The sequence below is a fragment of the Coturnix japonica genome, chromosome 2, assembly GCF_001577835.2.
Source record: "Coturnix japonica isolate 7356 chromosome 2, Coturnix japonica 2.1, whole genome shotgun sequence".
Classification (NCBI taxonomy): Eukaryota; Metazoa; Chordata; class Aves; order Galliformes; family Phasianidae; genus Coturnix; species Coturnix japonica.
Window position 1 is genome coordinate 55751293 of NC_029517.1, and position 26583 is coordinate 55777875.

Consider the following 26583-nt stretch of genomic DNA (forward strand, 5'->3'; position numbering starts at 1 on the left):
TTCACTCATGTACAAGAAGCAAAACAAATACATTTTAAAGCCAATAGACTACAATAATTATTCTGCTAAATGCATACAAGATAGTATATTCTACAGATTATGCTAGCTTTAAACAATTAACAATACTGCTGATAACTGCTGAGAATATTTTTTATTGTACTTCTTTACTGACCTGTAGCAGAACAGGATCACATTGAAATGTCTATAATCACGAAGTTTGCCAAAGACATGACAATACAGGTAAAAATGTTTAGTAAAAGCTAGTTGTTTTCTACTGAATGTTGATAATATGCATATAAAATTCAAATAATTGCCATGTAAAAACAGACATATTTATTTATCTAAGATACATATCTTAAATGTTCAAAAGTTATGAGCAAAGCAAGACAAAAACAGGAGTTAATGTAAGTATATTTTCAAGACAATCAGTTTCCATTATTACTCAAATACCAAAAATACAGTTAAATGCAATTCACAGCTGCAATTAACTCAGACCAGAACTTAAAAAATGTGAATTGTTAAATATTGCTCATATATCATACATGCTCATACGTAATCATCAGTGAATGATATGTCACTTAGCTATGTGCTTTCAGATCTTATTTGATGGCCTACTAGATGAACATTTGTTCTGTTGTCCTCTCTTAAATAAAATGTTCCAGGATAGTTTGCTGAACTTGGCTTCAAGAGTATATCGTTTTACAACAAATATACTTTTGATCAAGACCTCACTACCACTAGACTAAAATTAATCAATAAGATACATTAAAACTCAACATTCTACCTACTTTCTTACATGTGGAAATTTGACTATCCTCTGAATGCACCAACCTATATAAAAAGTACAGCATCAAATGGTATAGAAACCATGCTTTTCCAAGTGGAAAGCGGACACTGTGTGTGTAATGGAACAGGTCAAAAGAGCATCAGAACAATTCTTGACAGAAAAAAGGGCCATGGTCTTTCAGAATAAGCTTTTTCTTTTCCAAGGAAAGGATTTTGAAGACAGTCTTTTAGAGGTGAAGAACAAAAATGTGCATCTATTTGACATCCAAATGTACACCTAGCCCTTCTCTAATTAACAGGCCAACTAATTATTAGTCTACTGACAGATGTTAATATGAACCTCATCAGAGCTGCTGATTAAAATAAAAATGTGGACAGAGAAACTCAGCTTCTGTAATCCTCTGTGATAGAACTGAAGAGATTAAATGGAAAGGCTGTGCTATTTTTTTAAAGGTAAGAGTTGTCCAGAAGAAAAAGAATTTCATTAATGAAGGAGAACTAACCGAAAAGGATATAAAGCAGCTATTTGGTCCAGCTCAGATGCTTTTCAGAACTGAATCAATAAACAAGTAAATATACATACAGCCAATTTACAGCAGCAGTATGTCTTGCCAGCTACGGTTCACTTCCTTTGACTATCAGAAATAACAGTGTCCAGGATAAGGTAGCTCTTCTTGGCAGCACAACATTTATACACATTAATTTCGAAAAATGTAGTGTATGTGTGCACATGTGTTTGTGTGTTACTTACAGTGACAGTGTCAGGGAAATTACATTTCATTACTACCATAATTTTTCCATTATTCTTTTGAAACACACCCAGAAATAATGTTATTTTTTGTCATCAATGTGACTAGTAGACCTATGAGACATTTAAACAACCTCATGCTCTGTCACGACAAGCAGTGAACTTGGAAACATTCAGAAAACTGTAAACATTTCACTCCTGCAATTTCCATAACAAAGCATTTGAACTTTTTTAAAACCACTATTTGCTCTCATTTTCTTAAAATTAATAAAATGAGCCCTGTTCTAAACAAAGGAAGATTTCTTTTGTAATGGTACTTGATGGAAGATTCAAAAGTTTCATTCTCCTTCATTTGCTGTATTTAACAACCATACAGAAAATGAGTGCATTTCTAGGACTCAGGGTTCTCCAACTCCATATTTCATCTAAGATCAAATCACGACTGCTTCATTTACATTAATATGTAATATCTATTATGCTTCATCTGGAAGCTGTTGAAGATACAGAATTTACAGTCCGAGTAAGTGACTATTAATGGAGAAAAAACCTATCACTTCAGTGTGGAAATTATCATCTTCTCAAAAACATTTTTGAGATTCTTTTTGGGAGGTCCACTGAAGTACAATTTCTTAAAGTATTAATATTATAACATTATAATGTTGTTATTATTATTTTGGAAAATAAATAAATAGAGCCTTGGAGAGAAAAAAAAAATAAAAATCGGGAGATCGATTCTGTCTCTGATTTCTCTCTGTAGATACCTCTCCTGAAAATAAATAGGCATAAACAAAAAGTCTGGCAATTACAAATAACCAGTTTATTTTGCACATAATAAATTCAAACCAGACGTGCTAGGACAAATGTCCTTAATGGCAACTTATCTCCTTAGAATTCCTGAAGAATGAACAAGGACTCATACACTACAGGGCAGAGCTGCAGCCCAGCCTCAAGCATCAGACAAGTAGGTGTGCCTGGCACTGTCTGACAGAATTTGTTCTTTAGTGATATTTTGTACTACTCATTCTTACCAGATGATGGATAATTCAGAATAAATACTGTCTTTGTAGTGATTCAAACCATTCATCTCGACACATTTTCTAGCACACGGAAAGTTGTCTTATTCTGCAATCTTTGTTTATTTGCTCTGCTTTAATATTTGCTATTCATTGACTTTTCTTTATTTTCCTCTTAGAATAGAGAGTAAAATCTTCTGAGCATGAGCCAGGTACTTTTGTTTTTTTTTGTTGTTGTTTTTATGTGTTTTGTTGTTGTTTTTTTTAATATCCCAGGGACATCACAATCTCTTCTGAAGCCTAGTTGTATACTGAATATAAAAATCAGAGTATGTCTCATATGGGTATGATGCAAGTTCACAATTCCAATCTATAACCTGTGTAATAATGCATTACTGCCATGAATATCTGTGTAACAACTCTCTACGCAAAAAAGGTACTTCTGTAAACAAGCAAACAAACAAACAAGCTTGGTAAAGTTGTCAAACCATGGACCACAGTGAAATCCATCAACCATGGATCAGTAGCTGGAAAATAATTGTTTTTCAGTCTGAACTTCAACCTTCCCTCTGCTCATAGTTTTGGAAGAGTTTTTCAGCATGTTTTCTTTAAAGATACTTCACAGATAGGTTCACCCTCATTTGACTTTCCATCTGAATACTTCTGAGCAATCAAACATACAGAAAGTGAGGACAGCAGTCATGTTAGTCATTCCACTGAGTTATATTTGAAACCTTTCTCCCACATGGTACTTGGTGAGAGCTGTTAAATCTGCTTCATCCATTTGTTACAGGATAGTGGCTTTTCCAATTCCATATGACAAGATTAAGGTTTTTGTAATGTATTTTCTTGAAATAACAAGAAAAACACCTTGAATTCATTTCCAGTCTTCTCCCTTTAGTCTAATACAGTTAAAATACAAACTAATACATTTAAAAATTTGAGTCAAATGTGAAATATGAAAATGAAATCAGAAGGAAATATGGCATGTGACCAAAATAAACTTTTAACATATGTAGCATTAACAAATAAAGTAATTCTTCATTCTCAGTGAGAAAAAGATAACTGAGTTACCTGACCAGGCTTTGCATTCTCACAGACTACTATGTCATACTCTCTGGCGAGCTCTGGAGGGTTGTCATTAACATCCAGGATTCTAATGCCAACTGGAACATGGCTCACTAGCCCAGGATTGTCTGAAAAATACACAGAGAGTATTTATATATAGTCAATATTTATATGATTAATTGCATAATATATACAATTTTCAATATTATGCAGCAATATATTCAATATTATGCAATACTGAACGTTATGTAGATATTATTTTACAAAAATGAATCATTTTATATATGTAATATTCAATATTCAGTGACATCCTCAATTAAAACATGATTTGTCAAGACAACTGGATGAGAACTAGATACAGTTGCAAAACTTTAGACAGTAAGATCATGAAAGATGACATTTACTGAGCTTCATTAATTGTTTTGAAAAAAAAAAAAAAGAGTAGAAAGCATAGTGTAAGTCTTAAGTTACAGTTACGTCATAGCAATAAAAATACAAGATACTCTGAAAATGGAGTAGGAGAAGGCTGTTGGTGCTACTGCATGCTGTCAAACTCTATGCAAGAAACGACTGATTATTTTTCAATTAACATCCAAGTGTCACATTAAGACCTTATATATTTTTCTTAGTCCCTCAGTGAGTTTAGGAACTAGGAAGACAGCTCCATAACTGCTGTTTATTTTATGATGTTGGTCCAGGACATCAGAGGTGGATGTTGGCGGTGTGGCAGCAGAGGCAGAACCTTCCCACCAATATTCCATTACATTTTGTTGTCATGTGGCAGATGACAGTACCATAGGAGGTAGTCTGACAAAATGGCATCAGACATGAAAGTATGGATGAAGCAAGAATGTACCACTAAATTCCTCCATGCAGAAATAATTGCACCCACTGATATTCATTGATACTTAATGTTTATGTAGACCAAACAGTGCATGTAAGAAGAGTGAGGCAGTGGGTTTCAGCAATGTGAAATAGAAGACACATTCCAGATGACCATGCACAGCTGTCATACCACGAAATGAACAGTGTTCCCACCAGCTTATCCATGCACACTGGTGGATTACAGTTAGGGAATTGTCTATGGAGCTGGTTTCAGTGTATGGAAATGATGGTGATAACATTAGAATATTACAGTGTTTGTGTCAAGTGGGTCCCATGAATGCTCACACAGGAACAAAAACAACACTGTATGCAAGACTGTCAGGATCTATTGAACAGTACCAAATGAAAGGTGACAGTATAGTGGATCACATCATTATCAGTGATGAGACACGATGTCACCACTATGAGCTAGAGTCAAAATGGCAGTGCATGGAGTGGTGACATGAATTTCCCACCAAAGAATTTCAAAATGCTGCCGCCAGCAGGTAAAGTGATGTGCACTGTTCTTTTGGATAGGAAGTGGTGATCCTTCTGGATTATTTGGAAAGCAGACAAATGATCAACTCTGATCACTATGTAAAAATGCTGTCTAACCTGAAGGCTCAAAATTCCAGAGTCAGGACAAGAGGAAAACAACTCTTCTCTTGTAACATGATAACACCAGGTCCCATAACAGTTTGAAGACCATGGAAAACAATGTCAGTCTTGGTTGGGCTGTCCTATCATGAAGTGGACATATCAGCTGGGAAACAGTAGGCCACCCCTGCTGGTGCAGATCTTTATGAATGTGGCATGCAGGCTCTTGTTCATTGCTGGCAAAAATGCACAGCTAATGGTGGTGACTGTTGAAAAATAGTGGTTTGTAGCTGAGAATTTGCTCTATCAAACAGTGTTATTGCACTCTTTACAGCAGTTGCATTCTCCATGGAAATAAATAGGAGGCATTACTTTCAGAGTTATGTATGTGAAATTCAGAAATAATACAGAAATAGTAGTACAAAGGTATACACAAACCACTCCCAAGCCTGATGCAAACATTCTCACATGTCATCATGTTGTTGTAACACAAAGCAGTCTGTGAGACTTGTGTTGTTTTCTTGTGAAAATCCACCATCAGTGACAATGAATAGAAAATGTTTAAATGATAATGCCTTATTTGATCTATAGTTGTTTGAGAGTTCGCCTTCAAAAAGAGAACATTTGAAAAAGGAAAATATTTTTTTTCAATGAAAATACACTTTCTGTGTTAAGATGGGGAAAAAAATACAAGTCTTAATCCATCATTCTTTTGTTCTTACTACTATGTACCAAGACACTTATATTTGATTAGAAGAATTATATATTGAGAACATTTTAAAATTAGGGGCAATGTATCTTCCCAAGTCTGAGTAAGTATCCATCTTGCAGATAACAAACTTAATTTTGTTTTTCACCAATGAAATTAAACTACCAGTAGAAAAAAAGCGAAAGCAATCATTCACACACAACAAAGTAGAAGAATGGGGTCTTACAGTTTTTTTTTCTTTTAATGTGCATGTTTTATTTTTAATTGTGTGTGTGCATGTGAAGGAAAAAGAAGCAGAAACATTAAGTATCTAAAGTTCACCTGTCCTGGTTATTTCTATCTGTATTTATCCACATTATGTTTCCATCAAAAAAGGGTCATTTGTAAAATGCCTCAGATTTTTCATGCCTTTGAGGGCATTTGCTCTGAATCCTAAAGATCATTCATTAGCTTAGACATTTAGATTCAAAACCACCAGTAATGTAGCCTCCTGCTGAAAGAATATTTGAGAACATTGGAGTTTATTTTGACAAAGTGAGAGATATATCCTTCTGTGTTTTCATCTGGGATATTAGTCAAAGAGCCTGGGGTTTTTTTTCTTTTGTTTTCCAGATTTTTTCATATTCTCTTTTTGATTAATATGACTGTTTGCATGATGATTTTCATTCACTTTTGGAAATTAGTCATCCACTCCCATGAAAAGGGAATAGGAGGGAAATCAAAATGATAAACAGAAAAGGAAGACTTAATTTAGATAAGATAGGAAGCTCATTGTCATTCCCAATTAACATTAATATTAAAAGTTAGAAGAATACATTCAGAAGAGCTATAGACACAAATTCCTTTTTCTTGCTGTGAATGTTCAGTTGCAAACTTAGGAATATGTATAAAATACAGTACTTAAGTAGACTAGTTAAGTAGACTAGATGAGTGTATGAATGCTGTAAATATAGAAAGGGAAAGTGAAGAACTGTTGACTGTTTTCTATGCAGCTGGATGAAAGAAACCATCCATCTCAAATTATGGGAGAAAGAAAAGCAGCCTTCATTCCAGAACTCCATTTGCACTTTGAGAATTAACTTAAAAGATCTTTGGTCCTTCATTGTTGGTAGACTTTAAGATTGTGCAGAACAACATGGTACAAAGCAATAAAGATGGAATAGTTCTTAATGTTCACTAACATATAATTTACAAAATATTTTAGGTAGCTTGTTCTGCAAATGCAAACAGACAAACAAATTACAAAAATCCTGTAGTAGGATCTGTATATCTGTAGGTTATGAAAATATCCTTGTTCTTGAGCCTAGAATTCTCTAACTCACATTCTGTGAGGTATAAAATCACAGAATTAAAGAATCACTAAGGTTGGAAAAAAAACCTCTAGAGTCATGTAGTCTGACTGTCAACCCATTACCAACGCTCCCAGTAACACACATCCCCAAATACCAAATCTCTTGAAAACCTCCAATGATGGCAGCTTCACCACCGTCCTGAGCTGTTTTTTCCAATGTATTATTACTTTCCAAGATTTTTTTTTTCCTAATACAACCTGAATCTCCTCTGATACAACTTAATGTCATTTCCTCTCATCCTCTCACTGATAACTGAGATATGAGGTTGATCTCAACTGTGCTACAATAGCCTTTCAGGTAGTTGTGGGGAGCTATAATGTCTTCCCTGTGCCTCCTCTTCTCCAGAATAATTTCAGGCTTATGAATTAGAAAGAGTCATAAATTACGAGGTAGACAAAGGAAGAGTACACAAAAGAATAGTACATAGATCAAAGGCAGATATTATAGTAAAGGGTTAAGGAAGAATCCATTTGGGAGTGGTTTCATAAGATACAGAGATGAAGATTTTAATGTTAGAAAAAAGCCTGAAGATTTTGCCAAAAGACAGAAGGATTTGTGACAACTAGATAATCATAGAATCTTAGCTGAAAGGGACCTCTGCAGGTCATTGGTCTAGTCCTCAGTTCAAAGCAATGCCATCTTCAAAGCTAGAAGAGGGCATAATACATCTAAGAGAAAGGGAGAAAGCAATCAGGAAAAGCACGGGGCAAAAGGTAACAGAGACAGAGAACTGTTCTGTTGCTCTGGCATGTTTGGAATATTTACTGAGAAAAGAAAATCAAATGTTTTAGTCCAGTGTGTGCCTGTCTGTTACCAGACAAACAAATTCTTTTGTTTCAATACAGCAGATCAGAACCCTTTCCCAATCCTAAACCATGTCCTCTTGTATACCTGTCACTACTTCCCAATGCATCTTTCTTCCAGTCTGTTGATCTTGCATTACTTTCACCGAGATTTTGCAGAGATTCAGAGAGATGTGGTTTTTTTTTTTAATTTTATTTTTTAATTTTGTTTTTTTTCTGTTTGTTTATTTATTTATTTATTTATGGTACTGTTTTGCAGCACAAGGATTTCCTATTTATCTTACCAGTTCAAAAGAGTACAGGGAATTACTGGCTTCTTTCTGGAAGCAGTTACCTTATAGGATCTTTGACCATTGCAGGCAAATTTCCATACTGACAGCCTTCTTATTACAAAATGCTAATATAGAAAGTATTAACACCACCTTCCAAAATGGTCTTGAAGTTTGTCAGATTGTGTATACTACATCAGTGTGTATGCAAGATGATAACACAGCTTATAAGGGAGAGAGGGAATAAGAACAAATTAACAAGGTCCTTATAAGTAGTTTGTATTTTGGTTTGTATTATTACAAAATATTTATTTTATTACAAAATAAACATAAACTACAGTCTTTTGCAGGTGTGCAGCTCACCTGCAATCCCCAAAACACTCTGATAACTGATCCCTTTTATATTAATTAGTCAAATGCATTGCAGTAATTTTGCAGATTTCCAGTTTTGAGATAATCTGTGCTGACGTATACTTCAGTCCTGTGTATTATAAAACAACCAGATACATTCTGTATCCTATTAGCATTATGCCTCAAGAGAAGCTTTTTCAGCGTGAATGCTCACTGTTTTAAGGGATAAGTGAAGCAGAAATATTGTTCCGATTCACCTACATTAGGAGCTTGCTTTCTTATGCTTGAGATTTTTCCCAGTATAAGCAGTTCTTCTGCCAGAATAGTAAACATTTGTAAAGTAGTCAGTTTCATTGAGTATCAGTGCTGCAGCCAGGCAGTCCTCTCTGAAGTTGTAGAATTTCTTATCAACAGCCTAAATGTTCTCCCCAGTTAATCTGTGTGGAGAAACTTAAGAAAACCTGTTCAAGAAGAAAGTTTATTTTTATGAAGATAAATTCAATTTGAGTGACATTAACAGTTCTGATGTCAATAATCTTGTGTTCTTATTTATTATGGTATGTGTGTGTGTGTGTGTGTGTAAAGCTACAATGGTATAGTTTCGCACTTATTATAAAAGTTGAGTGAATAATTGAACATAGAATAAGCCTGAACTATAGTAACAGAGCGAAGAACTTTGAAAAAAATTTTTAAAAAGATAAATAAATAAATAAAATCCACCTTCTCATGACGTAGCACAACAATTTTCACCTAATTTAGGTTTATAATGAATGTATATGCTTTTTCATTATTAGTATTATATATCACTCTTATCACAGCAAAAACATTTTTTTTTCTTTCCTCATTTTGCCAGCTTTTCAAGACCTTATGATGCTAACAAATATTTGGGAAGTTCAAACATCTATCTTTTCTTGTACTTTTTAAAGAGAAGTAGAAGGCACAAATCTCACCTACCAATTCTGAATAGTTCTGACAGAATATAGATCTAGAATGGATGAAACATATCACAGAAGCAGGAGTAAAATAATAAAAGGATGCTTTATATGTAAGTGAGAGGAATATTTAAAAAAAAAAAAAAATAAAGGTTAAGTCAGGGTGGTGGCAGCAGTAGAAGTAGTAAAAGAAGCAATATCTTTACTAATAGCACTGCAGCAGACTTAAACATTCACTACTCTCAGTCTGGCTACTCCCTCTGCTTTAATTCGAGCAAAACTCTTCAGCTCATTGACAATTCTAATGCTTACCTCCTGAGTAGATCAGGGCACCACAAACTGCACTGGTTCTGTGGCCAGCAGTGAGTCCATCTCGGGATTCTGGTAGTGCTTTGCAAAGCCCTGAAGGGGAAAATGTCACATGATCCCAAAGACTGTCTCTTCTTCAGAGACCCCCTTGGTAGCTACCATCACCAGGAGCACCACATTTATCATAGTCCAGGGAAGCAGGTAAATGAACTGTTAAATGCAAACCCAAGTGGAACAACAAGGGAGGTTAGGAAGAGCCATAACCCTATACCATATTCAGATGACATGGTATGAATATCGCAGTTATACCTTTCCCCTAAGAAGCAGAGAAGAATAAAATCCATCTTGCCTAAGATGCAATGATTAAACCAAGATAAACAGAGAAATAAGCACTGATCTTGGCATTAGAGGAATCGCTTCATGAGCAGGATGGAGAACTAGCTGCCTCAAGACAATGTTTTTTATAAAGAGTTTTGTGTCAGCTTTACTTATTGCATGAGAATGCAATGGCAGATTTTGCTACAGATAAGATTATTATAATTTCATGGTCCATTGACAGGGGGCTTACCAAGACTGGAAATAAACTGTGTCACTGGATAGTGTGGACAAAGTGCTAGTATTGTGTCTAGATCTTGCCATTAAAAAGATGTCAGATACTCAGTTTGTCACTACTTCATCAGCAAAATAGTCTTCAAACACAGATCTTGAATTTTTAAAAATCTGTTTTAATCTGGTTTTCATTTCAGGGAAAAGTAAGAAACATTTTGTGGCAGATTCTGTTTCTTGGAAAAATAAAAAATGTCACTGCTATCAGTACCACAACTTATTCTGTAACTGAAATAGCTGTCAGAATGGAAGTGAAGTAAAAACAAAGAATGAGTTGATTTTTTTTCTTGATTCAGGGGGAATCTGTGGGAGGTGCTGGCCTCAAGGTAGCACTGTAAGGTCTGACTCTATAACATATCTATAATCACAAATGCAGCCAAATAATATATAATGAAAATTTGTCTTTACTGATGTCAAACTAAACATGTTCTCTTCATCAGAAAGTAAACTGTTAAATGCAAACCCAAGTGGAACAACAAGGGAGGTTAGGAAGAGCCATACGCTATACCATATTCAGATGACATGGTATGAATATCCCAGTTATACCTTTCCCCAAATAAACAGAGGAGAATCAAATCCATCTTTCTATTATTTATACTTAATATTTATACACACTTCACCTTGCCAAAAAAGAAAAAAAAAAAAAAAAAAAAAGTCAAGAAAAAAGTATGGACCAAAATTCACTCTAAAAAATTCTGTATTCATTGTAAGGAAAAATTCATTTTGAAGAAACCCAAAGACACAAAGCTGGCAAGAAACTCACTGGTATTAAAAAGAATCATTCTGCTGTCCACTAGAGATAGAAGGTTAGGAGATTACAGCACTGTAACAACGTTTCGCTCTGATTTATATTACTTTCTGTTAGACCTTGAAAAGGATTCAATTTATTTTTAATTTTTTTTATTTTTTTTTTTAACGCAAAGTATTAAAATTATTCTTGGTTATGGGAAAATGGCAAAGTGAGAAAATAAAATGTCATCAATTCTTGCTCTTTTCTAATTCTCTCAGTGCTGTGTGCCAGGAAGATATTACTCCATAGACTCATTTCCTTCAGGCAAAGCATATGTTGTTTTCATGTGTTTCAAAACAGAAAGAAAGAAAGAAAGAAAAAAAAAAAAATTTTTTTTTTTTTTTGGATTTTGGCTTTACTTCTTGTAATATAAATCCATTCACCTTTAAATAACATTAACATATCTATTCTTTTTGTTTAACACTTGTCCTTCATCTTCCATTCTCACTCTCCATATGACTGTTAAAATCATGTGAATGCAAGATCTAGAAGCTGTTTTTGCCTACATAGAAGATATTGGACATGCTTAGTTTAGCTGTTAGAATTAACACCTAAAAAGAGCTTCCTGATGCAGTCTGTCTTGCAGTATTTCCAAGTAGAAATTTATACTGAAAGATGCTCTTGATTTCTTTCTCAAATCAAGCCATTTTATGATTCCCTCAACTGTCAGTTTTTGTTCCCATAGCTACTAAGTGTTCTTCTTGAGCCCTAAGTCTTCAGGAATATTGCTATTTGTTCTGTTTGCATCACTGCTTTGAAAACAAACTTTGAAGTACATGTTTACTTTGCCTTGGAAGTGGTTGTGATCTGGGACTTTGCTGTTGCTTTTAATGTCAGTACTATTTCCTAGAGTACAACCTTAACTGAATTGCTCACAACTGTTTTTACAATAATCTTCTTTTGGGATGCATAAGTATTTTGAAGTCAGGGAATCACAGAACCATAGATTGATTTGAAGATCTAGTTCTGATCACTTTGTCATAGGCAGGGAAGCTTTCCACTAGATCACAGCCTCATCCAGCTTGGGCTCAAATGCCTCTAAGGATGGGACATTCACAGCTTCACTGGGTCATTTTTTCCAGTGGCTCATCACCTTCTGAGAAAAGAATTCCTTTACAATATCTGACCTAAATCTCCATTTAGTTCAACGCCATTCCCCCTTGTCCTATCACTGTCAGACCATGTTAAAAAGTTGCTCTCCCTCCTGTTTACAAACTCTGTTCAGGTATTGGAAGGCCTTCTCTTCTCCAGTCTGAACAAGTCCAACTCCCTCAACCTTTGTTCATAGGAGAGATGTTCCAGCCCTCTGATTATATTCGTGCTCTCTTCTGGATGCACTCCAACGCTCCATTTCTTTGTGTTGGGGACTCCAGGCCTGGATGCAATACTACATATGAGACCTCATGAGGGCAGAGTAGAGGGGAATAATCACCTCCCTCACCTGGCCACATACCTTTTGACACAGCCCAGGATACAGTTGGCTTTCCAGGCTGCAAGTGCACACGCTACTGGGTCACATCAAGCTTTTTGTTCAACAGAACCTCTAAGTCATTCTCTCCAGAGCTGCTCCCAATGAGTTCTTCTCACAGTCTGCTCTCAGCTCACAGAGGCCCACTTCTCAAGCTTGTCTAGATGACTTTTGATGGCATTCCTTCCTTCTAATATATCAACTGCGCTACTTACATCTTAGTGTCATCTGCAGGCTTGCTGAGTGGTTGTTCTTTTTCATCTACTAATTCTACATGCAGTTCTCATAGAATCACAGAATGACTAGTGTTGAAAGGTGACTCTGGAGATCAGCTCACCCTACTTCCCTTCTCAAGGCAGAGTCAACCAATGTGCATTGCTCATGACCATATCCAGCTGGTTTTTGAATATCTCCAAGAACACAGAATCTACAATCTCACTTGGCAACTTGTTCACTTGTTTGACATATCTTGCAGTAAATTTTATTATTAATATTATTAAGTGGGATTTCCTTTATTTCAGTTTGTGCCCTTTACTTTGACATTCCACTTGGTACAACAGAGATGAGTTTTTACTCACCTTCTTTAATTACCCCATCAGGTGTTTAAACATACTAGTAAGAACACCCTGAACATACCCCAGGCTAAAAAAAACCACAATTCTTTCAGCCTTTTGTTGTATGACTAGTACTCCAGTCCCTTTAATGATTTCACTAGACTTGTTCCATTTGCTCCATGTCTCTTTTGTCCAGGTGGGCCTAGACCTGAATCTTGCACTCCAGAAGTAGTCTTAACCAACTTAGCAGAGCAGAAGGATTACTTCCCTTGATCTGCTGGCAACACTCTTACATGTGCAGAACATGATGTTGTTGCCTGCCTTTGCCTCATGTAAGCACTGCTGAATCATGTTCACCTTGTTGTCCACCAGGATATTCAGCCAGGCATTTTTTTGAAAAGTTGCTCTCCGGAGAGATGGCCTTCTGTATGCACTGCTGCATGGGGTTACTCCATTTGAGGTGCTGGATTCTACATCTCCCTTTATTCAAATTCATGAAGCTCCTGTTCATTCATTACTCCAGACTGCTGAGATCCTTCTGGATGGCAGCACAACCTTCCATTACCCCAGCTTTGTGTCATTTGCACACCTGCTGTGTGCACTCTGTCACATAACCAGGTAATTAATGAAGAGATTAAACAGTATTGCATCCATTATTGGCCCCTGTGGTACTCCACTAATGACTAGCCTCTGCCTGCCCTTCAGGTTGCTCATCACAACCCTTTCAGTGCTCCATTTCAGACAGTTTTCAGTACAACTCACTGCTCTCTTATCTATGACACACTTCCACAAGCCTTGTTCTTGTGTGAATTTATCTCAGTCTTCCTTAATTTTTAGTGTTTTAGTTGGTAATCTCAATCACTTGTTGCCTATTTTGTGTGTGCTATCATTATAGTGACTTTTAGTTGATATATCACAAACTACTCTTTAGAACTCCTTACCTCATTCCACTGTCAAAGGAACAACCATTCATAAAGGTGATATTTCTTTCCTCTAAATCAGCTAATGAGACATGACTAGTTTTAAGTGAAATCATATTTTTAAAACTATTGCCAACAGCTTTTAGTCCTTTCCCTCACTCCAAACACAGTTAGTAGACACTTCAGTATAAAATACAGAATTGTTTTACCATGTTCCTTGTCCCTTAATGCCACAAGGAGATTTCAGGAAGTACTTGCACTGAAACAGTCAAAGAAATTACATTGATGGTGTGCTTTGGACACCAAAATCTCCATTTTCAATCACCACATGCTGCTGCGGAAGAACAATGCATGTCAAAGAAAATAAAGGATTGTCCCATTCTTCTACCAGTGAACTTTGCTGTGCTTTAGGCAGCATCTATGCAAACAGAAAAATCACTGTTCATGAAAACAACATTACTTCCACAGAGGAAAGTGGTAGAGGTTATACCAATTTCACAGAAGACATTTGAGCACTTGGATATCATAAATTTGAGGCTAGAAATATAGTGTTGATTTTAAATTTCTTTCACATAAAATAAGCACAGCATCCAGTAGGTTATTCAAAAGGATTCTGTTACTGAAGTGTAGTGTTAAGTAAACAAGAAAACACTTCAAGAAACTAACTATAGCAGTAAAATTATTTCAGCAGAGCACCTTTTATTTCTGAGGCAGAACAATCTTTCTGGGCTTTCCAGATTCTGCAGCATTCTTGGTTAAGGAAATTGTTTCAGAAAGCTATAAATGACTTCCAGTACATCAGACAAACTTGAAGATTGCCTCTCTGACAGCCAAAGCACATTTTGGTCATAGTGCTCCATCTATTTTTCAACCTCAAATCTTATTTATGCCAGACCTTGTGGATGGAACTGAAAATGAATGTCATAAATGGATGTAAGATATGTAATAGGTAGTGCTTACAAGTTTGGGCCCTCATGCTGTATGCACAAAATATGTTCCTTCTTCAGTCATGTATCCACTTACTGCTTTTACAATGTATTTAGAAGACTGTGTCAGTGTTATAATTTTCAAATTACTTTATATAAGAAAATGACAAAGAAGTAGGCACAAAGAAAGTTTATCTGCCATTTACGCTGCATTTTAGTCTGTCTGTCATCCATTTCCTCCTCTCTGTTCTCTCTCATATTTTTCACAACTGAATTGTTATCCAAGCTAACAATACAGATCTACTTATCTCCCTAATCCCCACCTTGAAAGCAAGAGAGGCAATGCAAGGGAAAGAACAAGACTTACATTTCCCTTAGTAAGTAGCATCTTGAATGGAGAATTCTAAGCTGGCTTTCTTAGGAAAAAAAAAAATATATATATATTTCATCCTCATTATCCAGTCAGTTATCTTTTATTTATAATCTTCCTCAGCATAGAAAGTGCAATACCACTCACTAGACTATGTGAAATAGGTAGTGCAGAAAGGTACATTTCAGTTTAATACAATTGAGATTTATTTTTGCAAAATAGTAATATTTGGATTGTTTCCCCAAAAGAGTAGTGACTACTTTTTTTTTTCTTTTTTTTTTTTCTTTTTTTCTTTTTTTTTTCTGTATGTTGCAATGTGGCTTTAAAATCTTACTTAAAACTAACACTTATTCACTCATCATTAGGCTTAAACTAAATAAATTTTGTACTGCACTGCAAATATACTGTTAAGCACAGAAAGGTGCTGTGGTTACCATTTGTGAAGAGCTAACCATAAAACTCTAGATTTTACTGTTTAATATAGAAATTTATGTACTTGAAAGTGTCAACTTAGTTGAAACAGCAGGTTAATAAGCAAAAACAATTTGTTGTCCTTATAAAATATGTAGGTGCTATTAATTCTGCAACATATGCTAGCCATATAGTGGCAGAAGAGATTCCATTTAAACCTGGAAATGAAAGAGAGGAAAGCACAGGGGATTCACATCAGTGGCACATGTTAGAAGTAACAAAAACGTAGTCTGTCATCTGGCAATGATGGCATACACCAAAGGAAAAAAAAAAAAAAAAAAAAAAAGAGGAAAGAAAATAAACAAAATGTCACAGTTTGGATCAAAATCACTTTTCATTGAAAAATGGTATCACTAAGAGTACTCAGAAAGAATGGGTTTACTGATACCACATGGGATTTTTTTTCTTTTGCTTTGCTGATTTTTATCCTCTACAACTTGGTGTCAAAGTAAGGGCTCTGTAATGAAAAAGTTAATCTTTATTTCTTTAAACTGTCCCTGCCTCATGTAAAAATATTTATCTGGGATATTTATTCAGATATTTCTGACAATGTCCGTAATTTTTTGATGTAGTGGAAATTCATCACATTTGAGGCCTTTTGAATGCAGTGGGAAACATTTTTTGTCTCTGCCTGTTAAAGGCCAGAAAAGCACAGTGACAATCAGCAACTACTAGACACCTGTGGGAAATAAATTAATATTGGCATATTTGACAAACATAAACTATAGTTACAAGAAGAAAGGATTAATTTCTCTGACTGTACCATGCAGTGGTGTCTTCTAAGATGCATATGAGTAAGATATGACAAGCTATTTATTTTAGGCCTTTCAATGCCTGCACTGTTCCTTGGTTTAAAAAAAAAAAAAAAAAGAAAACAAAAAAAACCAGTCCTATTAAACACAGAACAACACGGTAAACTTACATAGGTGGACTCACACAGGCTTGTGGGGTTTTGTTTGGCTGATCTGTGGAATTAAGGAAGTTACACAGACACAGAAATTTCTCTTTTACTGTTGTTAGTTAAAAGAAAAAAGAAAAAAAAAAAAAAGTAGCTTTGTCTAAAAAGAACCTAACACTTCAAGATAATGCTCCTAAAAAGCAAATATTAATATTTTCCTTTCAATTTTTTTATTTTTTTTATTTATTTATTTTTTTAATACTATGTGCCACGTATGTTATTTACCTATCTCAGAAGCAGCCACTGTGATGTTGTACCAAGGTGTTTCCTCTCTGTCAAAGATCTTGGCAGTTTTAATGGTTCCAGTATTAGCATCAATGGTGAAATATCTATCTTCTTCTGTGTTATGATCAATGAAATATCTAAGGAGAAATAAAATAGTAAATATATACTCATTGTACAAAGTATGCTCCAAGGTAACAGAAAGCTACATAAGAATATTACTTTCAGTCTTTCAAAGATTGTGGAGATTTTAGAAAATATCCTAAGAAAAAATCTGTATTATGGAGATGCCTGAAGAACCATTGTCTTTCACTCCTTTCATAATATTATTTTTATTTGATCTTTTGATATATAATAAGATTTCCAATCTGAGTCACAAATACCTATGCATTATAGATATACCTATTGCTAACAGATTATATTTTAGACAACAGTGCTCATTTCTGTCAAGACACTAAGCATATTTACTTTGATTACAACACACAATGGAAAGGCAAAACAAAGAAAACAGAAAACTATTCTGCTTAAACAGCCTGTTCAGTCCCAGTACCTGCTTTGAAGCATGCATTTTTGACATGGAGTTGACGACATAGCAACATAAGCCATTTTAAACATGTACATTACAAAGACTAGAAGCAAAAACTGCTGATTCCCAGAGCCGCTGTTGACATTAACCTAGAAGCAGCCCTCCTTAACTCCCTTGGCTTCTGGGCACTCTGCCTAGCAGAGAAAGTAAAAAACCTTTAAGTGGGTAATGGAAGCAGATGGGAACACAAAAGAAGAGATTGACAAGGCTTTTTTTTTTTTTTTTTTTTTTTTTTTTTTTTTTTTTTTTTTTTTTTTTTTTTTTTTTTTTCACAAAGCCTGAATTGCTTACAAAAGCTATTGTAAGCTTTTAACAAATGAACCAATTACACACCCTTATTAAACCTTCTCTTTTAGACCTGATGAAAAAATAAGGAACAAGACAGAGCCTTTTATGTACCATAATTGTTTTTCTTGATAATTTGCCAGCCTTGCTCTCATTCTAATATATGGAAGCTACGTATAGGTTAAAATGATTTATTTGTCCCATCCAACTGCTCTTATTTCTACATCACCAAAGGTTTAATTGCCAACTAATAAAAAGAGTGGTGCATATGAAAGCTTCAAAGCTAAAAAAAATTAAAAATAACTTTAGTTTTATTACTCTCATAATATACTTATTTAGACTATTTACTGAATTGGAAAACAGACAAGCAAGTAAACATTTGGATGAATTATACAACAAAATAAGATATGTCTTGTGAAAAAGCAAAGGAAATAAAGGACTAGAGGAGGAGGTAGAAATTTGAATGAATCACCTTAACTGTTCAAAGGACACGAGAGAGTGTAAAAGCCAGCTAGGATGAGATGACTTAGGTTAGTTTATGCCAATTAAAGAGAAACTAAACCCATTTCTTCTAGCTGTAAGAAATTTTTTACATATGCTTACAATAGGGTAGTTTGGGTTGTAGCATTTAAGATTTGTCTTTTCATGTTTCCCGTATTTTCAAGAAATAAAAGTATGTCAACTAGGCACTGGAAATCTGAGTGGACCAAACCAGACTAGAAAAGCTGTCCTTTTTGGCTCTTTGCATTCTTCCTCTCAAGATCCTAAAGAGTGAAACATCCCCCATGTAAGCATGGGGGTGGTTTGAGCAACAACAAATCTTTATGTTTCTCTGGAATAAAAATTTAACTTACTGTCTCCTATCCAAACTAAGTCAGAACCCATGTGACCTATCAACAACCAACACTTGGGAACACCTCCTTATAAAATACTTCAAAAGTGTTCAGTGATGAGACTTAAGATGTGGAAGGTGGCAATAGAAGGTGCTTCAAGTAGAAAATGACTAAAAGGTCTCCATAATAGAAGTAAACTGGAAAGATCTTGAATATGTAGGAGATGGGGGAATCTCTTGTAAAGAATTCAAGTCAGGAAGTATTCTTCCAGAAAACATAATCATGGTGTCCTAAATTGGATGAAACAACAACAACAACAACAAAACAAAGCAAGCAACATAGATAGAGAAGAAGAATAACTATAATAATAAACAATGAATTACAAATTTCTGAACCACAGAGCTTGTTGCAGACACACTTTAGAAAGCTGAAGTGCTTAGTAAACTCAACAGCTAAATTAAAAATAAATTATGGACAGTCACTGATTACAACAAACTAAATGTTGCAGATATCCAAGCAAACGTGTGTTGCTTTCAAGGAATACTGGAATACACTGTGGACGCACTGCAAAGCAAGAAAAAGACCTCCACAGTTATCCTCTTTATGTAATTTTTTCTAGCAGTATCAGTTCAAGCTACCCACATGGCTGGGAATCAGAATTCACTTTTGAGTTTCAGAACAATTGATTTTTTACCAGTGTTTCTGCTGTTCTTAGTCTACTAAAAAGAATGCTGTGCAGAGCTGATCAACTGTGAGCAGGATCGGCAGGTTCTCCAAGTAGTTACTTGTATCGGAAATGTTTTGAAAGATTGATTCAGTATCAGTGGAAAAGTTTTACTTCCTATGCAGGCAGATATTCCTACCTTTTCCTAACTACAAAGGAACTTTGTAGACAGAGTGGAATCAAACTCTGAAAGTACGTACAGCTGCCATGCTTGGCACAGAGCTATGTTAAGACTTGAAGTCTATCCAGAAGATGCATGCTTCAACTGGATCAGTGCTTCCAGGCTTCATACTTCATACTTGGCAATGCAGGCGACCTGACAAATTTTTGGACCATGTTAACTGTGCTATTGTTAAGGGAGAAATAATGAAGTCAAGTTGTGCAGGACAAGATGGACAGCACGTGCATACACACACTTCTTTTGCAAAAGGAAGTGGAACAGTGACAGAGGAAGGACAGAAAGAAAAACCATCCCCCAAATAATTTTCCTGGAGACCTTAGCTAGACCCTCTACTGTCACAGTTCTGTCAGGTATATGATAACAAAATGTAATTCCTTCTCTCTGGCTCCAGCCTTTTTCTTGGCTCTGAGGTCTCCTGAAAATTACATGAATTATTTACTGAAAAACAAAACAAAACAAAATCTTCACTGAAATATTATTATGGAATATGTATTCTTAATTAAAGAGGATATATATATATATACATATAAATATATATAAAACATAAATCTTGCCTCTGCAAACACTGACTACTGTTGACAGTGTTTACTTATTACTAACATCAGAGAGAGTGACTACTCTGTGAGTCAGTATTGTGCTAATAACCATAAAAAGTAGGACTACTTGCAGACATAAGCTTAAAAATAGACATAATTTCAAATTGGGGTTAATGAGAGGGGGAAAAAAAAAAAAAGTAATAGGAATACACTGCTGCTTTTGTGCACGTCTGATTCATAATCATAACAGATTATTACTTTATCCCTCTATGAAGAAGCAAGAGAACCAAAAAGAACAAGGATCTCTACCAAATATAAAGCTGATGTAGAAAAACGGAAGCTCAATTCTGCTATGAATTGTGACAACCTAATACATCATTTTCATAGACATGTAACAAAACACTGTCTTAGTTTCTGAAACATGAACAGTTTTTTTCTAAATCACTTACTTAAATGTATTCTATAGAAGCTGAAAGCTCAGTATTGGATGAATAATTTAAACTGCACTTTCTATGTCATTCATAGAAATAAAACAATCCTGAGGTGATTCATTCAGTAACACTTTCATTTCCAGTGACAATAGAAAAATAAAAAATGATACTAATTTATCCACAGAAGCACTTTCTCCCTACATTCTACCTTTTTCATATAGTTACAGCATATTAAAACATCCAGAGCTCAACTGAATTTTTCTTGATCATGCATAAATAAAACAGTGGCCCTGTCTAAGGCTTTCTTATTATGAAGTTCAGTTCTCTCCCATTAATTCGTATTCTTCCTAAATACTGCTTTCTGTATCACGTTTAAAGCAGCCATTTGCACTTCCAGGGCTCCCATACTTCATGAATGTCTGTGTGAAATAAGTTACAAATGACATTCTTAAAGAGCCAAGGAACGATGAATATTAAACTCTACGATCAGATACCCTAAAAATGTTTTGTAGGATGAATACTCTTCATAGAGCCACTCATTCTTGTCACACGTAAGAGAATATTTAGAACAAGTTTCATTGTATTTATAAAGCACTTAACATTTTAGGGCTTTATAAAATACTAGCCACTCAGTTTTCTATGCCCTGATTTTGGCTGGGGTAGAGTTAAATTTCTTCCTAGTAATTGGTATGGTGATGATGGGTTTTTCTAGGTTGCAAAGAGCTGTAGTGCAAGCTTAGAATTTCAAAGTTATGTCAAAAGTAAATTTTCATCATGACTGTGCAAGTGACTACTTATTCTTACCCATTTAGAATGCATTCATTTAAAAATGAATTTATAGCACTCACTGCAGATATTTCTTAAAGACATTTATTCGTGACAATGCTCTGTGAATTAACATAACCAAGAACTCAGCACATCTGATTTGCATGGTCCATGTCAATAAAGAGACTTAATAACAAGACATGCTCAGGTAAACATCTCTCAATATACTGTTTACCTCCAGATCAGCAACATAAAACACTCTTTAAGAAATTACATTCAGGATTATGAACACAGGAAAGCTATTAGTCACAGTTCCCAAAGAGTGTCTGAAGGAAATTAAATATCAAAACTACAGGCACTGAGAAATTCAACATGTATCATCTTTTTCTTCAGGGGAGCCACTTAATGGAGTCACTTTACCAACCTCCTCACCCCTACATCTCACCAACCTCCCACCTCCTATGACTTCCTATATCTTTTCCTGGATTTTAGTGACACAAAGGTTCAGTGAGGATTTAAAAATAAAAAATAAAAATAAAAATAAAAATAAATAAAAATAAAAATAAAAATAAAAATAAAAATAAAAATAAAAATAAAAATAAAAATAAAAATATTAAACTAAAAGTGCTTGCAGGAATTAGGAAATAAAGAGAAACCTATACGCAAGATGGGCCCTAGGCGCTCTTGACATATGTTTGCATTTTAAAGTAGTTGGGTTCTAATAGCACAGAGAATGCTTGAGCATGAAGAAGGTTTTAAAAGATGCTAAAGGAGTTTAATAACAGAACCTTTTAGAAGGGTTTCCGAAGTTAAAGCTCATAAGCATTTTCATAATCTAGCTAAATTATTCTGCTTTGAAATAACATTAAAATCAGTTTAGCAATTGATTAATAAGTGGTATTGTCTGTTAAAATCCCAGTCTCTCTCCTTCCAGTTTTTGTTTTATAGTTAAGCCTTGAATTTGAGAATTTAAATAGCATTTTGAGCATTTGACTTTTTTTTGTTTGTTTTGTTTTCATCATTAAAGAAACCTATAAGACATTCCTTCATTATGCTACTATTATTTATTACTAAATATAACAAGAGCAAAAAAGAACTCCTTCAGAAATTTCTACCCTGTCTAAAAAACTCTAAGTTCTAATTAACTTCTAAAATCCCATTTCAGGCAAGTTTGGATTTGCAGTTCATAACATCACTTTGCGCTTGTATATCAAGGTATATCTAATAGTCAGCTCTCAAATAACAGAAACTGGTTACAAGGAACAGCTAACAAAAGGTAGTGGGAATACTGGCCAAATTGATCAGTCATGCCATCTAAATGCTATTAGAAATCAAATACTTTTAAAAGGAAGTCTGTAGGGTTGGTTAAAAAATGTTAGTGAATAATCTCTCAGAAAAAAGTTGGCCAGATTCAAAGGACAGAGAATTTAAAAACAAAACTAACAAACAAATAAACAAACAACACAAAACTAGGGAAAAAAAAAAAAAAGAAAGTGTGAGGAACACCTATACAGTGCACAGGAGGTATATAAAGAAGAAAAGCAAGGCAATTGATTGACTGCAGCTTCTTGCATTTGGCCAGCTGGAGAGCTGCAGGAAATGTCCCATAATGGGCTTTAACTCTGGTGCATGCCCTTCATCTTCGATCTTCCATCTCCACCCTGGCAGCAGCATTGCCAGTGAGCCCTGAAGACAAATGAGGTGGTGGGAAGGCAGCCTGTTGCCACTCCTGTCTCATACCACACTGCCTCCTTTCCTTGGACAGTCTATTTCCCCATAGTTCAAACAAACTTCTTCAGGAGAGAAAAGCAATTGGGGAGTGTGACACGGTAGTCACACAGCCAAAACAGCAGGTAACCAATTTTCTCCCTGCAGCATGTCTGGTAAAGGAGACATCAGATGTTCCAGAGTTCTGCAGCACCTTCATTTGTGCTTTCCTGTGGTGAAAATGAAATACATTTGAAGAGAACTTGGAGAAGATGATCTCTCTGTTTACCATTTCTTCACTTCTTTCAGATAAGTATAGCATTACTTTGAAGAGAACACTGCTCCTCTCAGAGTTCTTGCAGGATATACTGTTCCCACTGAGTTAACTCTGGAGCTAGCTGCCAGCTGATCAGTAGTACCTTGACATCTCCTGCCCAACACTCCCAGCTCACCTCTTGCATTGAAATCTGTGCTTCACAGATGTGACAGAGACTTCCTTCTCCTTGTCCCAGGAAGGTGAGGTAGCAGGTCCCAGGAGGTGCGGGGGAGCTGCAAATCGCTGCCTCTCTCCCAGCCAAGCCTTTGAGTGGCAGCTGCTGCTTGTTTGCATTTCATGCAGAAGTTGGCTCCCTGCTGCTGCTCCTGTTCCCATTGCCTGAGCACTGCTGGCACACTGCTCACCTTGGACACTGGAAACCAGGAATGCTGTTCACTTGAAGGATATGAGACATTTCTGTAGTCCCATCTTCTCTAGCTGACAATTTCTGTCTACATGTGCTAAAACCACTGATGATCTTTCCTAGCTAATTCTGCCAGTAAATGTAGGCTAAGAACATCCCACACTCTCAGAGGCATAATTCAGAAGTCAAATCAAGATAAAAGTTTTTCTTCTTTTCCTGACTTCATGAATTTCTTCAGAAGATTTCAACTGTCCAACTGCGTTTTTAATAGACATGTTGATGGTAGCACTGTTACAACACAGTTTATTTTTATTCGGAGGGATTAACATTCAGATTCCAGTGTTGCCAAGAAATAAAGTGCAGTCACAGTTACATGAAAATCATTTTTTGTTCCCCAAGGTTTACCAGCTAAATAATGTAATTCTACTTACGTATTCTTTTCTTAATAATGCTAAAAAGCAAACCAAATAAAAACGACATCAATAGATATATATGTATTTATGGGAGGTGAATGGCCCTACCAAAAGGTTTCATTACAGAGATTATTCAAAAATAAATGCCAACTCCTAAAACCATACAAGAATTTTAAATATTGTTGGTTCTCTGAAGCTAGTGGAAATAATTCTTAAAACAAAGAAGTAACAAAAAATGATGTCTTGGAATGAAAAATTCGGCTCTCACAGCCACAATACAAGGATGTTCTGTCAGTATTTCTATCAAAGATTTAAGTACGAGATAGAGGTGGCTCTGGTTGCTGTAAGATGTTGACCACCATCCTGAATTGGATGCTTCCCAGAAAGAACAGCTGTCAGAACAGCTTACCAACTCAAGAACAGAGGGGTGGATTTTTTTGTTAGGCAGATTTGTTTTGGGGATGGCAGTAGTGCCATTTCATGGGAAAGTGGGAGGTCTGGGATGTGCAGCTTGACAAGAATCAAAAATAAATTGATGCCTCAGGGAAAAAGTCACTAACAGATCTCCAACTTCAACACAATAAAGAAAGGTTTTTAAATGGTTGCTCCCTGCAAAGACAGATAGAGAATCAGAGAAGAAATTGAAGAAAAAATCTACTCTGGCTTTAGCTGTTCAAAGAAAGATGTTCTTTTTCTATTCTGATTTACAGACGTTCTTGAGGAAGAATAATACTGAAGGAATAGAGAAACCAAATGAGTGAAGAAGGAGGTGAGATGGAGGAGGTCACAGCTCCTCTCTGCTAGCTGCAAGGCATTCACATGCTCTGGAAAGATTCTATAGTGTCTCTGTAGGTGTTGATCACAGGGTTATGACAGCATCATGATTTGAGGGCTTGAGCAAAGAGATGCCTCCCTCCACAAGCTCAAGGATGGCAAAATCTGGGAAGATGCTTCCCCTTTGGGCATGAGAGGGAGGGATGGTTTCTGTACACAATGACACCAATCACAGCAAACTGCCTTAAGTATAGCTAACAAAGCGTCCTATGCACAGGATATAAAATAGCAAACCAGCCTTATAACTTAAAGGATATCCAAACAACAAGCAAGACACACGAATACAAAAAGATGAAGAGTATTCTTATATTTTCCAGCAGGAGACAGGCCTTATATTCTCTTCCTAGTGACAGTAAAGGAATGGCATAGAAAATGATTCTGATCACATAGGACAAGAAGAAAATGGAAAATATAATTTTCATTTTCAGTGTCCCCAGTCCCATCATATGGCTGCGAGGGCACCTCCCTCCACTAAACATGCCAATAATATAGTCAAAATTGGTGTGAATGGCTGAATCAGAATTTCACGTTTTATTCTACCTCCAGTAAATATAAACTTCACATCAGAAGAATACAATATAAACAGAATCCTCTGCAACACCTTTATGCCTTTCTTCTACTCTCACCAAAAAACGAACAGTCTGACATTCACAAAAAAGAAAAAGACCTTTCCTGACTTTGTATGGACAATTTTTGTTTAATGCTTTGTTTTTATTGTTTCATTGTTTCATCATCAGTTGGTTCATTCTTCATTCCCTTGAACTGAAGAAATAGTTTTCAACAAAAAGAAAGCCATGTGTAACTTTATGTTGCAATTTTCTTTTTTCTTTTTTTTTCTTTTTCTTGCTTATTGCAGTAGTGACAAGTAGAAAGTTAATTTTAGAGTGACATTAGGAAGTCAGTAAGATCACTCCAATTTCCTATAGCTAAATAAATTCAGTCCCAGCTAATAAAATTCATTATAACAAGGTAAGACTACAGAGTGGCCAGGGTCTAACATGAAAATGATTTGAATTTCAATGTATTAATATAACAAGACCTAGTATGGTGCTTCTGTAACAGTATGACTTTTTTCTCTCATACTACACTTACTAGGATGTAATCAATGTTAAAGAAGACACTCAGTTTCTTTTAAGATAGTATCAGCCTGGGATAGAGTTAATATGAGAGAATTTGCCCATGTCACACAATTATTTTCACTGTTACATCAGAGTTCAATAAAGTTTTGTGGTCTTGAAACCATGCCTTTGCTCTTTTCTGACCCATTAACTTGGAAGGGGCTTGGGGAATGGCAGCAATGTTATCTTTCTGAAAAGCACTCCACTGAAAATAGAGCAGATGCAATCAGAAAGCTCCAAGGAATGCTGTGAGCATGCACTGTGGCTCACTATCTAAACATCACCTATAGGAAGATGGCAGGTATTCAACAGGCACAACTGCAGCCCTAAGGCAGTATCAGCAGCCTAGGGCTGCTCCCATTGCACATATGCATCTTGCCAATTAAAAGCTTTTTCACCTCTAA

General features: G+C 35.5%; 1 protein-coding gene across 7 annotated transcripts in view; it reads right to left on the bottom strand.

Moving 5' to 3' along the window:
* The window catches only part of CDH18 (cadherin 18), a 450693-nt gene that overhangs the window by 20256 nt on the left and 403854 nt on the right, over positions 1 to 26583 (bottom strand). For 5 of the 7 annotated variants that reach the window (XM_032442471.1, XM_032442473.1, XM_015854439.2 and 2 more), the window contains 3 exons: positions 17090 to 17226; positions 9805 to 9894; positions 3622 to 3743 (listed from right to left, as the gene is read on the bottom strand). In XM_032442471.1, coding sequence (XP_032298362.1) covers positions 3622 to 3743; positions 9805 to 9894; positions 17090 to 17226 — 349 coding nt within the window. The remainder of the gene's footprint in view (positions 1 to 3621; positions 3744 to 9804; positions 9895 to 17089; positions 17227 to 26583) is intronic. The other 2 variants (XM_032442475.1, XM_032442474.1) reach the window with 1 other exon arrangement.